At 35.3% G+C, this 17,984-nt stretch overlaps 1 protein-coding gene across 8 annotated transcripts in view; it reads left to right on the forward strand.

Moving 5' to 3' along the window:
- The window catches only part of HACE1 (HECT domain and ankyrin repeat containing E3 ubiquitin protein ligase 1), a 115,734-nt gene that overhangs the window by 27,654 nt on the left and 70,096 nt on the right, over nt 1-17,984 (forward strand). For all 8 annotated transcript variants that reach the window (XM_082730529.1, XM_082730532.1, XM_082730534.1 and 5 more), the window contains 2 exons: nt 9,259-9,341; nt 17,382-17,478. In XM_082730529.1, the coding sequence (XP_082586655.1) occupies nt 9,259-9,341; nt 17,382-17,478 (180 nt within the window). The remainder of the gene's footprint in view (nt 1-9,258; nt 9,342-17,381; nt 17,479-17,984) is intronic.

The following is a 17,984-nucleotide window of genomic DNA, read 5'->3' on the forward strand; positions in this document are numbered from 1 at the left end:
ATAGTGAGGCCAAGAGTAACATTGTCTTATGTTTAATGTGTTGGATAAGAGGAGAGATATAGATTTTTTTTTCCTTTCCTGGAATTTCTTCTGAATACTAGTTCATTTTTATTTTTATTTTTATTTTTATTTTTGTCTTTCATCATCTGAAAAGTAACCCAGTGTTTTGAAGGAGTATTTCCTTCTCACTAGTTTTTACTTTCCGAGAGTCAGCACTATTAATTTAAAAAGTATTCTGTGTGAAAAAAAAATTATCTGAAATGTCTTAATCTTGAATGGCCCAGGCTTTAAACAATGGTTTCGTATTAGCAATACTAATAACAATACTGCTTGTAGTTGTTATAGGACAGAAAAGCACACACTTCAGTATAGAAGAGTAGAGTGTCCTATACTAAGATTATAAACCCTACCTGTTGCTAAAGAGCTATTGTACAAAAAGCTGGGATACAGATCAGAAGTGATCTACAAAAGCTATTTTTAGCTGCCTTGAGCCAATGAAGAAACAAGAATTACTAAGAAAATCCTATTTCAAAACATGTGCATTACAGGCTGCATTAAAAATTTAGAATTGCCTTCTGAAGTTATTGAAGAATAGTTAGTATGAGTATAATATAGTCCATATGGTTTACAACCCAAAGCAGGTGTGGTGAAGTAAGGGAGAATTCCTCAAAGTCAAATGCCTTTGAAGAATTATATTCTCAGAAGATTTATAAGGGGGCCTGACTTCACTGTGATGATGAGTTTCACAGAGATTTTGCAGATATAGTAGAGGAGGAAGGGTACTAAAAGCCATGTTGACTTGTGGTTGATTGTATTGGTGAGTGCGATTCCATTCTATTATAGTTGGTCAATTTTAGTTATCTGCAAGGATCATGAACAGATAAAGAGTATGTTTAGTGTTTTATGAATCATTTTATGCATCTTTAATTCTCCTCAAGGCAAGAAGGAATCTTGAAAAATTAGTCTTTTAGCTTCCAGGCTGAATTATACCCCTAAAAATCTTTGTTCGTAGTTGTGTTAATATCACCCATGTCTTACAATTACTTCTGTATTTCTGGGACATGTTCAAATCTCAGTGGATGAGCATATGATATAAATTATTACAGGGTAGGGATTATTGATTTTTGTTAACTCTTTGTATATCTTTCCATAAGTTGACACTGAGTTCAAAATGCTTTGTCAGTTATCCTGCTGACTTAACTTTAGCAGCAAGTGAAAACGGCCTTTTCATTGTCTCAAAGTAGTCAGTTCATGTATAAATTCATTAAAAGGTGTTTAAAACTTGGCTCCATGTAGATATATAGCAGTGCATATAGGCTTCAAGGTTTATTTTTAAGCTTAAATCTTGCATATTGATTATATATTTTTTACAAAATAAAATAGGAAACTTTCAGGGGAGAAAAAAACTTCATTTAAAAAATATTTTTAAAAGAGGAGCGTGTGGGTGGCAGTCGGTTAAGCATCTGACTTTAGCTCAGGTCATGATCTCACCATCCTGGGATTAAGCCCAGTGTAGTTGGGCTCCCTGAACAGGAGGGAATCTGCTTGTGCCTCTCCTCCCTCTGCTCCTTCCCTGCCCTTGTTTTTTCTGTCTCTCTGAAATAAATAAAAAATCTTAAAATATTTTTAAAAGGTATTAGTAGCACTTTTCAAATTAAAGAAATACGATAAATCCTCTGAAATTTACTTTCTAATCTCACTTCATAGTAAATCTAAGGACTGCATGAAAAGATTTTTGATCTACTGGCTAAGACCCCTAAAGCTTTGTAGAATTTGTAATTGAATTTTTGCTTTGATAGCAAGAGTGCTGTTCAGATTTACATTATTTTTTTAAAAGGCAAAGATTTAGAAGACAAATTCCATTTTGTTGTAACTAAGAAATTGAATAATCTTTGCTGATTTCATATAGATGTTCTCATATAGATTTCATATAGATGCATTGGTTTTATTAGAGGTAAACCAAGATAAAGGCCTTATTTAAAGGAATTGTTTGGGTTGTTGAGAATGAATTTTGACTATTTCTTGTCCTTGCAATGTAATAGTACTATGGGTTTTTTGGCTTTTGTTGGGAGTGGGGAGAGAGTTGGGAGGGGCAGAGGGAGAAGAGAGAGAATCTTGAGCAGTCTGCATGCCTAGTACAGAGCCCAACACTGGCTGGATCTAACAACCCTAAGATCATGACCTGAACCAAAGTTAAGAGTTGGACCCTTAACCAACTGGGCCATCCAGGTGCCCCAGTAGATTTTAAACTACTCTGTTCCTGTTTAAAAATGATGAAAGAAATGAGCTTAACAACTTCTCAGTAATTTAATTTTTTGTAATTTTCCTTAGGTCAGCTCTTATTAGCTTTCAATAGCAAAATAATGGTTTGTCTTGGGATATTGATTTTAAAAATCATTTCAGAGTTTGGTTATTCAGCTGGGCTATTATACAGTCTTTGGCAAATTTTTTTTCCCCCTGCCCTTACCTCCCCCCTTTGGTATATTCTGTTCACTGTTTATGTAATTAAAGTGTTGTGAACACTCTGGAAGATACTTAAGAGCAATAATCATATTGGTACTCCTTCCTTCCTTCCTTCTATCATTATTAAGGTGTATGATGTAATTCTGCAAGGAAAGTACAGAGAGCACTATCCTGGACCCTTAATTTGTTTAGCCTGTGCAGTGAACTAGGACCAGTGTGTTACTTGATTTTTTTTTTAATAAAAATTTGATTTATTAGCATACTTACAATTTTTGTGTTACTTGAGTTTTGATCTCATTTTTAGAAAGTATGGTAAAACCTAATATTATTCTACTTGGATATAATTGACTCCAATTTTTTTGGCCATAAACTGAGTTACTTTTTGGTGACTTTTTTCTTTTTTATTCGTTCTTTAAGATTTGTTATTGTGTTAAATTGCCACAGACAGTTGGTTATTGTTTTTGTAGAATAACTTGGATTAAAAACCCTAGTGACTGTCAAATGGTTTTGTCACAATTTATATTTATGAGAGTACACAGCGGAATTAGTTTATGAACTAATTTCACTTCACTTAAAAAATAAATTTTATTTTTATCAGAATAAACTTTATGTTGCTGAATTTATATAGCTAACTATGAAGCTTCACAAACAATATAAAATGACAGTTGAATCCTGGTTAGAATAGATTTAAGCTTCTGAAACTTAAAAGCGTTGTTTGACACTGGTATTATATAGACTGTTTTTGATAGAACTGACTGCCTGTTTTACTGAAGTTGTAGGCTTGGTAAGGAATAGTGCTTACCTACGTTCCGTCAGCTCTCCCTGGTACCTTTTAGCTAGCTTTCAAGCTTTTCATTCAGAGAATTACGGGAGAACCATGCAAACTTAATTGAAAGCTTTTGCAAAAACATTCATTGGATTCAGCCTTGAGGCACAAAGGTAGATAGACTAACATTTTGGATTGTATTTTTAGGTTCAGAGTAATATTATTTATTCTAATGTTGGAATTCTTCTTTAATCACTTTGGGAAATGTGACCTGAAATAGTTCTGTTACTACAATTTTCAAACACAATTGAATAATCATTTTTACTACACGTTACATAATCAAAGTTTTGAAAGGTTTAGGTGGACAGGTTTCTATTGAAAAATCTATATAAACCCGTCATTGGTTAGTGAGTTGGCCATGTTTCTTAGTGGATAAGTAATTTGTGCATTGCTGTCAAGTTGTATCATCAGAATTATTCTTACTAAGAGGTAAAGATGCTGTTTTGGTTGTTTTGTCTTTTAGGAAATAGAAATATCACAGCTCAGATTTTTACTTACAATTTTAATATTGAACATCTATTCCTTTTTACTCTGATCAGCATTATTTAGAGTTGACATTGATAAAGTAGAGCTGCCTTGGATTTCTTGCTTTGTAATTTTTCAGTGTATTGGGCACAGGTGGTCTTGGTTAGTCACTGCCTTCAATTAAATGACTTTTGAGATTGACCCGAACATTAGCTTTGTGCATTAGTTTTCCACTCAGAATATTGTGTTATCACTTGAAAGGTCATGAAGTCTGTTGAAAGTGTGTTGTTTCTTCTCAAGGATTTCTTGAAGCCTTATGAAAATCTCCGTTCAATGCTTTTCTTTCAGGAATCTTTACTAGCAGTTTCTTATACTGTAAGAAGGAAAGAGCCTCCCCCCACATGTAGATTATCTAGGAATAAGAGAATAGTTTATTTTTGTTGTTTTTGTTTTTTTGCTGGGGGAGTATTGGACAGTTTCCTACTTTAAAAGTAGAATATCAGTTGCCTCCCAGGATTTATTAAATTTACTAGCATAGTGTCCAGGTACATGTTAAGGTTACTCATATTATTATATCATTATGTATTTTAAACAACTATATAATATTTGTAAATGCATAGTATGTTTTGTTAATAATTTATTTCTGCTTCTGGGACAACTGGCTGGCTCGATCAGTGAAGTATGCTACTCTTTTTTTTTTTTTTTAAGATTTTATTTATTTATTTGACAGAGAGAGATCACAAGTAGGCAGACAGAGAGAGAGAGGAGGAAGCAGGCTCCCTGCTGAGCAGAGAGCCCGATGCGGGACTCGATCCCAGGACCCTGAGATCATGACCTGAGCCGAAGGCAGCGGCTTAACCCACTGACTTTTTTTTTTTAATTTTTATTTTTTAAATAAGATTTTTATATATTTCACAGAGAGAGAAACACAGCAAGAGAGGGAACACAAGCAGGGGGAGTGGGAGAGAGAGAAGCAGGTTTCCAGTTGAGCAGGGAGCCCGATGCGGGGCTCAATTCCAGGATCCTAGGATCATGACTGAATGGAAGTCAGACACTTAACGACTGAGCCACCCAGGCACCCCAGTATGCAACTCTTGATCTAGCTGTTGTGAGTTCAAGGCCCATGTTGTGTGTAGAGATTACTTAAAAAAACTAAAGTCTTTAAGATAATAATAGCAACAATAATAATAATTTATTTTGCTTCTTTGTGAATTGCTTGGTTTTAGTTGCATATTAATATATATTTTCAATGTATATATTGCTTTCATTTTTCCTGAGCCTTTTGAATTGTGGCTTTTTGTCTAATTTCTACAATAACTAATGAACGTTATTGCTGCTGTCCATCTCATTCTTGTTTTGGGCCATAAAGACACAGCTTTTTTTTTTTTTTTTAAAGATTTTATTTATTTATTTGACAGAGACAGTGAGAGAGGGAACAAGGAGTAGGAGAAGTAGGAGAGGGAGAAGCAGGCTTCCCAATGAGCAGGGACCTGATGTGGGGTTTGATCCTGAACTGAAGGCAGATGCTTAACAACTGAGCCACCCAGGCAACTGTAAACACAGCTTCTAGGTCAAAACTCGGAAAGAAGATGAAAGAAAGAAAGAAGCCATGATCAAAAGGCTCAAGTAGGCCTTGTCTTATAAAATAATGACCTAAATGCTTATTTTTCTTATATTTGAAAGATGTGCTTGACCACTTGTTCCTCAGTTTAAAGGAGTTCTATAGCTGATAAAATTTTATGTAAATGTTTCTATTCCTCTTGGATTAGAAGTGAATTCCAATAGTAATGCATAAATACTCTATCTTAAAATATTTTACTTTGGGGCGCCTGGGTGGCTCAATGGGTTAAGCCGCTGCCTTCGGCTCAGGTCATGATCTCAGCGTCCTGGGATCGAGCCCCGCATCTGGCTCTCTGCTCCGCAGGGAGCCTGATTCCTTTCTCTCTCTCTCTGCCTGCCTCTCTGCCTATTTGTGATCTCTTTCTGTCAAATAAATAAATAAAAAATCTAAAAAAAAAAAAATTCAAGTACAACTTTAAAAAAAATTTTTTTTACTTTTATCAGAATCTTTGCAGTAAACATGGTAGCCCCTTAAACAACCTTTTTTTGTCCAGTCATGAACACCAGGCAACAATTTTCAGCTCTTAGTTTTCCTTCTGGTATCTATTTCCAAATAATATGCTTTTGTTGCTCTTCCTCAACTTTCAGATGACACTGAATCATTTTTTGTCCTGCTGAATGAGGACTTAACTCATTTAAATCCTCTTCCCATTCCTTCTTACCCATTTCTAAAATTAAATTGTAAATTTTGACAGAAAAGATTAGGTGTATATATAGTTAGGTAATTATTGTTTAATTATTGTTTACTGAGTCAAGTAATGAATTATAATAACATTTTCTGTCTAGGGTGTCTATTTTTCTTAAAGTTAATAATTGGCTGTGTTCCATTTTCTTTTTATGAATTAGTAATTCTTCCCATATGCTCCTACAGAATCAGAATATCACGGGACTATTTTCTACAAAGACAAATTGATTAGATAATGTCAGGTCCAATTTTTTTTAACTTAGGAATTTCTTAGTTTCTCCTGTGTTCAATGCCCAATAATCTGGGTTCCATATCGTCTATATTTTGATGTATTCCTTTGTTTAGTAGCTTCTAGAGAAAAGCTACACTGGATGTAATTTTTTTTTTTTAGATTATTTATTTATTTATTTGACAGAGATCACAAGTAGTCAGAGAGGCAGGCAGAGAAAGGAAGGGAAGCAGGCTCCCCGCTGAGCAGAAAGCCCAATGCAGGGATCTATCCCAGGACCCCGGGTTCATGACCTGAGCAGAAGGCAGAGGCTTCAATCCACTGAGCCACACAGGCGCCCCTAATTTTTTTTTTTAATATTACATAGCTAAGCATGTTTTTAATTTAAAACCATGTATTTGAATGATAGTGTGGTTGGCTATAGTTTTACATTGGAAGTCATTTACCTTACAATTTTGAAGGCATTTAATGTTTTAAATTTAACTGTGGTGTTAAGAAGTTTTGTGCTAATCCCATATATGTTTATCTGGAATCTTCTATTCCCAATATTATGAAATTTCACTTCGATGTGCCTTGTTCAAAGCCTTTTAATTTATTATACCAGACAGTTTTTGAGCCTTTTCAGTCTGGCACTGCATGTCTTTCAGTTACAGAAATTTTTTGGTATTATTTCTTGATTACTTCCCTTTGGTCTACCACACCCTTCATTTTCTTTGTTCTTGATTTCTACAGTGTCTCCCTGGATTGATCTACTAACTTCCTGTTCTTCCTGTTTTCTTTGTCTCTTTGTTTTAGTTTCTTTCTTGTGGAGTTTTCAACATTGTCTTTCTAAACTTCTGTTGAATTTGTGGAGTGCCTGGCTGGCTCAGAAAGATACATGTGACTCTTTTTCTTGGGGTTGTGAGTTGAAGCCTCATGTTGGTTGTGGAGATTATTTAAATAAATAAATAAAAATAAACTTAAAAATATTTTTAAACTCCTATTGAATTTTTGCTTCTTCCATCACATTTTTGATTCCTTATTCTTTGAATATTTTTCTCCCAGCATCTTATTCTTGTCCTATGGATATAATATCTTCTGTTTCAGGGTAATGTCTTTTCTAAATTTTGTTTTTTTTTCTTTAGTTCCCTTTATTATCTTTATTTTTCTGACTTCCATTTTCTTCTTGTTCTGGCTTTTGTTTTTCAGGTTAGAGACCTGCTTTTAGTCAAGTTAGTTGTCTCTTAAATATTGTCTGTCCATTTGTAATATAGTGATGAGGCACTAAAATGTTGGCTGAAAGTATCATGTACATGGGCTGGGTTTGTCTGACATCACAGAATGCTATGGTTTCTCAGTCTTGCCACTATTGATGTTTTGGAACTGAAAATTCTTTCTTAGGGGGCTCTCTGTAGATTGTAGGATGTTTAGACCTATCCCTGACCTCTGCCCATTAGCTGCCAGTTGCACACGCTTCCCCAGTCATGGAAAAGAAAATCTCCCAGCATTGCCAGGTGTCCCCTAGGGGTGACTGGGCTATTTCATGGCCACTCTGTAATTCCAGTATTTGTAGGTATCTTCTCTGGTGCCAGTCTGCAGAGGAGGCTTTCAGTCTAGCCTGACTACTGGATTTCTGGGAGTCTAGTGGAATGTAGGGGCTTGAAGTTTAAAACTTAATTGTGTTCTTCATGGCTCCTGTTCTCTGCTTTACCTATGTATCTTGCCTGTCAGTCTTGAGCCTCCCTATTCACTTTGTCCAGACAATAAATCTCTCTATTTTGAGACAGTGTAGGGAGAGATAGTGGCTAACTGTATGTATGGGGAGGAAGGGTCCTGTGGTAAGGTCCAGGTGTTTCTTTTGTAGGATTTTGCTACAATTCCTGTTTAGAACTCTGTGTAACTGTTCCTGTCTTCCAAGGTACTTGGTACTCCCAACTCCTGTGTTTTGTATGTGTGTTTGACAGGGAGAATTTGGTGGTTTGTTGGAATCCACGTTTGCAGGTGCTTAGACTTAAGCTGCCTTTGATCTGCTAAGTCGGCTTCTATTCCTCCACTTGCTTGCCACTTTCCCGAAACTTACTGACTTGTGTAGCATGCTGTTGTGTTCTTTCTTATTCTTCCTTGGGAGTTTATAGTCTTACTATTTTACTGACCTTGTACTAGGTCTTAGAGCTATAATGAACGTGTGTGTTCAGTCTAAAGGTAATATTAAATAAACAGTGTAATTCCAAAAACTTTTAGGTTTTTACATGTTTTCTTCCTTTTGGCAGGAGAAGCCCAAATGAAGATCAAAAGAATAAAACCAGAAGAGTTTCTTTTTTTTTCTTTTTAAGTTTTCAGGCGATCCACATTCTATATCTAGTTACCGAATTATGTGTTTTTAAGATTTTACATTAACTTGCTCTTTCTTAGTATGACTCAGGTGATTGCAGAAGTAGAGCTTAACAGAGTATGTATGAATGAGACTGGCAGAGAAAGAGTATTGGTTACTGTTAATAGCAAAAGGACTTCTTAGCTTTTTAACATTTTGAACTTTAATAATTATGTTTAGTAATTGTTTGAGTTTAAGAAAGTGATAATTCTGCTACCTATTTTTTGTTTTTAGAGGCAAAAATTCTGGTTTCTAAAACAAATATCTAGAGTAGCACTGTCAATTTCACTAACCATATGTGGCTATTTAAACTTAATTATTATAAAAAAAAATAAAAAATTCAGTTCCTCAGTTATTCTAGCCATTTTTCAAGTCTTTGGTAGCTACATGTGTCAGCAATGTTCTAGAGCCTTTCTGGGTTAATTCCACATATATTGTTTCAAAAGGACTAACCAAAAAGTTGAGGTAGTTAAGCTATCATAATTATCATGTTCCGACTTATTCTACTTTAAAATTTCAGGTAGTGGCAAGAGCATTTCTTATACCTGTTTAAATTGTGATAATTGTGTCTTTGTTTGACTTCTCTGGCTTTACTTTTTAATTGTTTCTTTTCTCTCCAGACAGTGCAGTGCTTGCTAGACAGTGGTGCTGATATTAACAGACCAAATGTATCTGGAGCTACTCCATTGTATTTTGCTTGCAGGTAGGATATTTTATATTTGCTGATGCTCTCATTAATGTACTTATTACATTTCCAAAGACAAGCATTTCTGTATATTTTCTGAAGTTCTCGTTTTCCCACAAATGCTGTGCTTACTGAACTGCACAAGTAAAAGCGTTTTCTATTATATTGCCAGTGTTTTTATGTGGTGTAGGTGGGAGCTTTTGATTTACTCGATTATTTAAATTTTAGACTAATTACTTAATAAATAATGAAAAAAGATTCCTCTATAATTCAGTAATTTCCATAGTTTTCTTTGTTAAGTACTAGATCTATTCCAGAGGGATGAGCTATTAAAGTATGTGTTGGATAAGAGAGCCATGTCTTTGCTTTCTATGGAGTTGTAACTTAAAAAAAAAAATCTTTGAATTTGTCTTGTTAGATATTAAATTGTGCATTAAGTTATTTTTGTACTTCTATTTTGGTTCATTTTCTTGAAGCGTACATTTTGTTCATTTGTTCATTCATGTAATAAGCAAATGTTTAGTTAGCACTCATTGTGTGCCATATATTAGAGTATTAGTGATATAGTAATAAATCTAAGTCCTTAAGGAGCTAACAACATAACAATTACACACATATTCCACCCTGTACCTACATACCCACACACATACATACTATGTTATAAAAATGTAGTTTCTTTTTTTTTTTTTTTTTTAAGATTTTATTTATTATTTGTTTGACAGAGAGAGACACAGGGAGAGAAGGAACACAAGCAGGGGGAGTGGGAGAGGGAGAACCAGGCTTCCTGCCGACCAGGGAGCCACTCAGGCCCCCTAAATGGGGTTTCCAATTAGAACCAGTTTACAGTAAACCAGTGTTTCTTGTCTTTGGTTTATTTAGATTATATGAAGTACAGTATTTATTTAGGCTCTTAAATGCAGATATGGAGTTATCCAGAAAGTTCCTCTTTTCTTATCCTTTTTTCTGTTACATATCATTTTACTGGATGTTTGTTTTATTATTTTTTAAATTATTATTATTATTTTTTAAAAGATTTTATTTATTTATTTGACAGACAGAGTTTACATGTAGACAGAGAGAGAGAGAGAGAGAGAGAGAGTGGGAAGCAGGCTCACTGCTGAGCAGAGAGCCCGATTCAGGGCTTGATCCCAGGACCCTGAGATCATGACCTGAGCCGTAGGCAGAGGCTTTAACCCACCGAGCCACCCAGGCACCCCTGGATGTTTGTTTTAGACTGAAAGACCTACTTTTGTTCTTGTTTAGCTTTTCTTTAGATTCTCTGATGTTGCTTTTATCAGACTGATTCAAATCATCATTGATGACCTTGAGTTAGAATACAAGGACTTTCAAATCTCTGGACTTCTATATGCTATCTGAATCCAGCCATTTTCTTAAAGTATATTTATGTTTTGGTTGCTTGGCTAGAAAACCAGTTCTTTCCATGGCATCCTGAATTTATGAACAATGTCATTGTTTAATTCCCTGAAATTATATCCTATCTTGAGGCGTTATCTCTAATCAGTCCTTTCTTTGAAGCTTCAGATTTGATGGCCACCTGCCTGATTTACATCATCACTCGCAAGTCATACAAAATCTCAGATGTCAACATGTCCAAAACAAAGCTTCTGATTTTCCTTCTCAAATCTTTCGTTTGCCTTTTCTCATCTCAGTCATTGGAACTGTTGTCCTTTCAGTTGTTTAAACAGAAACTAGATCATTATTTTTTATTACTCTCTCTCTCTCTCTCTGTCTCTCTTTGACCCTGAACTTGGAATTTATTAGTTAGTTCTATAAATTCTACCTTCAGAATATATTTTGAATCTCTTTTCCAGCTCACTGAAATGACTTTAGTTAATGTTGTTAGCGCTTGTCTAGACTGCTGTAGTCGTCTCTTAACTGGTCTGTCTGATTTCTCTGTTGTTTCCTTCCTATCTGTCTTTTCCTCAGCAGCCAGAGGGATCTATTTAAAAAAAAAAAAAAAAAAAAAAGGAATTGGCTTGGGGTGCTTGAGTGACTCAGCCAGTTGATTTGACTCTTGATTTCAGCTCAGGTCATGGTCCCATGGTTGTGGGAAGGAGTCCTGAGCCAGGCTCCATGCTCAGCAGGGAGTCTGCATAGGATTCTTTCTTTCTCTCCATTTGCCTCCCCACCCTTTTCAAGATAAATCTTTAAAAAAAAGATCAGCTTTTGTCACTGTGTTTAAACTTTGTCTTTAAAACTTCTCAGTGTCTGTGCATCATTTCAAATAAAATACAGGCTCTTCCTTTGCCTATGAGACCTGCATGGTCTGACCCCAGCTTTCGTCACTGTGCTTCTGTCACATTGGCTCTCTCTGAGTTCACCAACTGCAAGGGACTCTTTCCAGCCGGCTTTCTGCATACTGTTTTCCCTGAAATGCTCTTAACTTGGCTTTTTATGTGGCTGACTCTTTATGTTGCTGCTTAACTGTTACTTTTTAGGAAGGTAGTTCTTAACCAGACTGAGTAGGCCTCCCCCCAAATTTTCTTTCACAGAAGCATCACAGTCTTTTTTTTTTTTTTTTGAAGTAGTCTCACACCCATCCTGGAACCAGCACAGGGTTTGACCTTACAACCCTGAAATCAAGACCTGAGCTTAAGATAAATAGTCCCACACTTAAGCTTAATGGACTGAGCCACCCAGGTGCACAAGCACTTGTATTTTGTAATTGTTATTTACTTGTTTATAGTTATCTCTCCTACTAGACTGAAAGCTCAATAAAAGCAAGAATTTTATTCACCACTTTGTATTCAATGTGTAGTTACAGTGCTTTGCATTTAGATGCTTAGTAAATGTTTTTGAATGAATTAATTGCTATAATTACATGTTTGAGAAAAATCTTCTATAACAATGGCATGTTAAATATAGGTATATTAGTGTTATGCAGAACGTGGATAGTCTTATAGTTATGGCATAGAGGTATGATAAGAGTCTTTTAGAAGTACTTTCTGTTAGTATATGCCCATCATTAACTTTTATTTCTTTAATTTTTAAAAAAATTTATTTATTTGATAGAGATCATAAGTAGGCAGAGATGTAGAGAGAGAGGGAGAAGCAGGCTCCCTACTGGGGAGAGCCTGATGTGGGGCTTGGTCCCAGGACCTTGAGATCATGACCTGAGCTGAAGGCAGAGTAACCCCCTGAGCCACCCAGGTGCCCATCTTTAATTTTTTTTAAGATTCTAGGTATGTCATCATATGCTTTTTAAAAATTTTGAATTACATTTGAGAAGTATTGGGATATACAGGAGAAGGATCCGTGGAAGCAGGGTTCAAATCTTAGCCTCAAAACTGTGCAACTTCAGTCAGGTTTGCTGACCTCTGAAGCTTTTGTCTCTTTGTTTAGGAAATGGAAATGTTCTATCTGGCTTGTGGGACTAGAGTGAGAATTAAATGAGATGGCATATAGAAAGCGTTTGCCAGTGTATTTTGCACTTAGTAGTTAGTAAGTGACCACTAAACTAGCACACTTCTCCACTCCTCAGCACAAAGTAGGGTTGTCCTCAGTCGGTTTTATTGCTGTATAAGATTTTCATTCTGAGAAATAGGATTCTTCTTTCACCATAAAGACCTTTTCTTTTTTTTTTTTTTTTTCTTTGTTATACTTAGGTTCTCATTCTGACCCATATTTAATTATGTAGTGCTTCTGTGAGTGAGTCATTTTCAAACTGATTTTGACCTAAAATTATGACAGGTACTGTTTCTCATCCATTTTTTTCCTCTAGTTATTTTGCACAAGACATAATTCATTACCTTTCTTTCTTGTGTACTGTAGGCACACAATGATTCCTTCCCCATTCCACCCCCATTTTTAGACAACTTTGTTTTTAGGACTTTTTTTAAGGGAGGCAGAGGGAGAGGGGGAGACAGTCTTTTTTTTTTTTTTTTTTAAGATTTTTAATTATTTGACAGTGAGAGAGAGCACGAGAGGAGAGAAGGAGAAGGAGAAACAGACTCCCCACTGAGGAGAGAGCCAGAAGCTAGGCTTGATCGATCCTAGGATGCTGGGATCATGACCAGACCCTAAGGCAGAAGCTTAATGCTTAACCAACTGAGCCACCCAGGTGCCCTGAGGGAGAAAGAGTAAGCAGACTCCGCACTCCGTGCAGAGCTAGATTCAGTACTTGATCCCTCAACCCAGAGATCAGGACCTGAGCCAAACCAAGAGTTGGTTGTGCAACCAGCTGTACCACCCAGCCATCCCTAGTACTTACATGTAGTACTTACAAGTGCCTCAAGTCCTTCAATTGCTAGATTGGTTTTATTTTCAGTTGTATGCTTCCCATTCCCTTAACTGAATTCTTTAAATAAAGCTTTGGATGTGTATCTTCTGTATCTGGGATAACTTTTTTCTATTAGAAAAAGTGAGGCTTAGCTGGGGTTGTATAGATAAAGTAAATTAGTGAGATGTTTATGTAATTATAGATGTGTGTAATAGAGAAATAGAAAAAGGTGTGATTCTGAACTTGGATTTGTAGCTACTACCAAGTGACTCTTTTCACTTCACAATCACAGCCATATAAAACAGGCCAAAGACTCAATTATAAACTTTAGAAAGACCTTTAGAAACTATGGTCTCTTTGTTTTATAAGTTATTCCAAAAAATACTGGAATATATGTACTATATGCACTTTAGCCAAGTTTTCAGATCAATTGCTTGAAAGCCTAAAATCAGGAGACTGAAAGTGCTTGAAAAATCAATTCTAAGTATGTTAGAAGTACTGTAGCTTGTTTTCTTTCTTTCTTTTTCTTTTTCTTTCTTTCTCTCTCTTTTTTTTTTTTTTTTTAAGATTTTATTTATTACAGAGAGACCGAGAAAGAGGGAACACAAGCAGTGGGGAGTGTGAGAGGGAGAAACGGGCTTCTTGCTGAGAGGGAGCCCATGGAGGGCTTGCTCCCAGGACCCTGGGATCATGACTTGAGCTGAAGGCAGGTGCTTAATGACTCAGCCACCAAGGAGCCCCAGTACTAGCACTTTCTTATTAAACCGTTGCCAACTTAGTTTCCAGAAAATGCATTGGCATTTCCTTGAAGGGGCTATTATCTCAATCAATATTTAAAAAAAAATAGTTGAATTGTAAAGAATACTTGTTCATTGAGCACATTTTTGCAGTTATTTGAACTGAAAAATCTTTTATGCAACACTCTGAGGAGTTTGTTAGAGGTTAGTCTTAATGTCGTACAATATTGTAGGTGAGGTACTTGAAGCCCTAATTGGGTAAGGCAGATTTTGTATATTATTAGCTCTTGTTTTTTGCTTTTATTTTTGAAATGAAATGTTATGTGATTGTTGATGAGATTTTAATGTAGTTTTAGAAATTACTCCAGTTTTCTAAAAATGTCAAAATGGTATTTTTTTCTTCGTGCTAATTATCCTTTTTGCTATATATGATGGATAAAATTATTTGGAGACTTTCAAAACCACATATATTCAACAGTGTTGCATTTGTACATGCTGATCTTGTCCATTGTGTGAGATCCCCATTGTATTTTTCTCATATCATATATCCCCTTGCACCTTGTACCACACTCCCTTGAGTACTAAATTGTTTACTCTTAAAACTTACTCTTAAAACTCTTTAAACTTTGTTTATTCATCTTGGTGGAGTAATATATAGATGGAAGATTTTGGAATCAGACTGATCTAGATTCAGATTCTCTATGATGTAATTGTGATCTTGAGTAACTCCAGGGTTTTCTCAAGTCATGGTTTTTTTCAATTGAAAAATGGAATGAATTCTCTTTTTATGTTAGTGTCAGGATTAAATCAGACTTTGTAAAAAGACCTGAGCATTATGCTTGTCACTTAGTAGAACCTAAATAAACTGTGATTTGGTTCTTTTTTTGTTACTTTCTATAGTACCACTACCTTATATAATAGTTATTTGTCAAATGAGTGGTACCTGAAGTTAAAAACTATAATACAATTCAAGGGGTGCCTGGGTGGCTCAGTGGGTTAAGGCCTCTGCCTTCAGCTCAGGTCATGATCCCAGGGTCCTGGGATTGAGCCCCACGTTGGGCTCTCTGCTTGGTGGGGAGCCTGCTTCTCCCTCTCTCTCTTTGCCTGGCTCTCTGCCTGTTTGTGATCTCTGTCTGTCGAATAAATAAATAAAATCCTTAAAAAAAACCGATAACACAATTCAGCATATGTATTGATACATATGTAAGCTAACTACTATGCTTGGTGCTCTGGAACAAATATATTGTGAAGAAGTTTATAGTTTAATTGGAGTGATTGGACACATGAATATTAAATAATTATAGAAGAAATGTCATTAAAGTTGAACTTACTAGCATTGCAAAATTAGGTTTTTCAGAACCAAGGGTAGTAGCAAAGATACCACTATCTCTCTAAATAAATTAATGTTGAGTTAGTTTCTTTTCACTTAGCTTTCATTTTTAGGTATTACAAAGAACAGAATAATTGTAACCTCTTTGTTATTAGCTGTAATATATAATGTGTTGGCTAGTATACCCAGCTAAATGACAAATGATGCTTGATGAAGACTTTTCTTGATGTACAATAATAAAACACGTATTGTTGCTTTTGGAGAGATTGCTGATTTACCAGGTTTCTTGGTTTTCTGGAATAAATTAGATATTATTCTTTTTTTTTTTCCTAGATTTTATTTATTTTACAGACAGAGATCACAGGTAGGCAGAGAGACAGGCAGAGAGAGGCGGGGCTCAGTTCCAGGACCCTGGGATCATGACCTGAGCCAGAGGCAGAGGCAGAGGCTTTAATCCATTGAGCCACTCAGGCGCCCCTAGATATTGTTATTCAGTCATTTTTGGCCTCCTGATACTTTTCTTAAGCTAAGTAATCAGTATTACAATAAAGTATTGAGAGAGTGATATATCTGTAGTATCTGCCATCAAATTCATAGTAGGGTTTATTAAATTTTAAAAAATTTAAATTTTTTAATGCCATTTGATTTTAAAGTATACTTATGTGGTGTCATTTTGTGGAAAAGAATGAGTAGGGGTTTTTTGTTGTTATTGTTGTTTGTTTTTTGTGTTTTTTTTAAACTTTCTGAGAAGTCTGTGTGTCTTTCTCTTTGGGAAATGACATACTGGTTTGGGTGTGATGGTATCATAGAAAGAGTCTTGTTTTGGAAGACAGGGTTCTGAGTTCTAGTGTCACCTATGCTTGAGTTAGTAGCTCTTGTCGTCTACAAAATAGAAATTTTTGATCAGATACTCTTCCAAACCAGATGACTTCCTTGGGCGTTTTATAAAATTATCTTTAAACTTTAATGTCTGTGAATTGTAAATTTATTTTTTATTGTCTTGAGTATCTTGGATCAGATTAGCTCACTAAATAATGAGACTTGGAGTCTAGTGGTTGCTGTCCCCAAATTAGCTTTTTCCTAGCTGAAAGAATGGTGGTTGCTAATTTTACTCCTGCTGGAAAAGAGAACAAATAGAATGGCATGTGGATAAGAGTGTTGTTCATTTTAGATCATATTAAAGAGGTGTCAGCAGAAGCCAAACTGAGTGGGTTGATAAAATGAAGGTTGAAAGCTAGATAGTATTTTGGGGTAGTTAATCCCTGCCCTTCTCCCATTCTCTTATTTTGATATTTGTATTTTCTTCTTTCTTTCTTTTTATTTATTTATTTATTTTTCCAAATATAAAGTGCCATAAAATGTAATCTTGTTTTGAATATTGAGGTTTTTTGACTTAAGAAGTCTCTAGACTTGATTGGGTGAGGTAGGAAGAGGGTTGGAAATGATTGAAAGAAAAAAATGGAGCATAAGCCTGAGTAGTAGCTGCTTACAACAAAATATTATTATTTATTGTAGGTAATGTTTCCTAATTTAATTCTAAGATTTAATAGGTCAGTTTCTTATCTATGTGGTGAAGGTATGATTTAATACTGAGAAATGTTTTCCTGGATGTTGAGGATGTAATTCAGATCTTCCTCTTAGTTTTTAAAAATTGTTAGTCTTTTGTTGTTTCATATTGACTGTCTATAATTTATAGAGAAAGACTTTAAATTAAAAAGATTATTTTTTAACATGATTTTACTTCTGTACAGTCATGGTCAGAGAGACACAGCACAGATTCTTCTGTTACGAGGAGCTAAGTATCTGTCAGATAAAAATGGAGTAACACCTCTGGATTTATGTGTACAGGTATGTTGTTAATATATATTCCTAGCCCTTTACTTTATAATAGAAATTGAGACTGGTAAAATCACCTTTTTTTCCTCAAACGAGAGGCTGAATGCAAAAATTTTATTCTTTAAAGGATATGATTTTTTTTTTTTTTTAAAGAATATGCTCATTAGAAGGAATTGTGGTATTGTAAGAAATGTATATTGGTCTTCATCTCAGTTCCTGACATAAGAGCTTCTCAGTCACTTGGAATCTCCAGAGTGATAAGAATGTCTTTTTGTACATTAATGAGATGGCTGGTGGCTTAAAGCCTCTGATAGCTTCTAGATGGGTGCTGATTGCCTAGAAAACTGAACATGTGACTCCTGGGGACATGAGAGGGACTGGAGACTGAGTTCTGTCATCAATGACCAATAATTTAATCAATCATGCCTATGTAATGGAACTTCCATAAAAACCCTGTAAACAGTGGGGTTCTCAGGGAGCTTCTGGGTTGGCGAACACATCAAAGTTGTGAGATTGTA

The sequence above is a fragment of the Mustela nivalis genome (genome assembly GCF_964662115.1).
Source record: "Mustela nivalis genome assembly, chromosome: 5".
NCBI lineage: Eukaryota > Metazoa > Chordata > Mammalia > Carnivora > Mustelidae > Mustela > Mustela nivalis.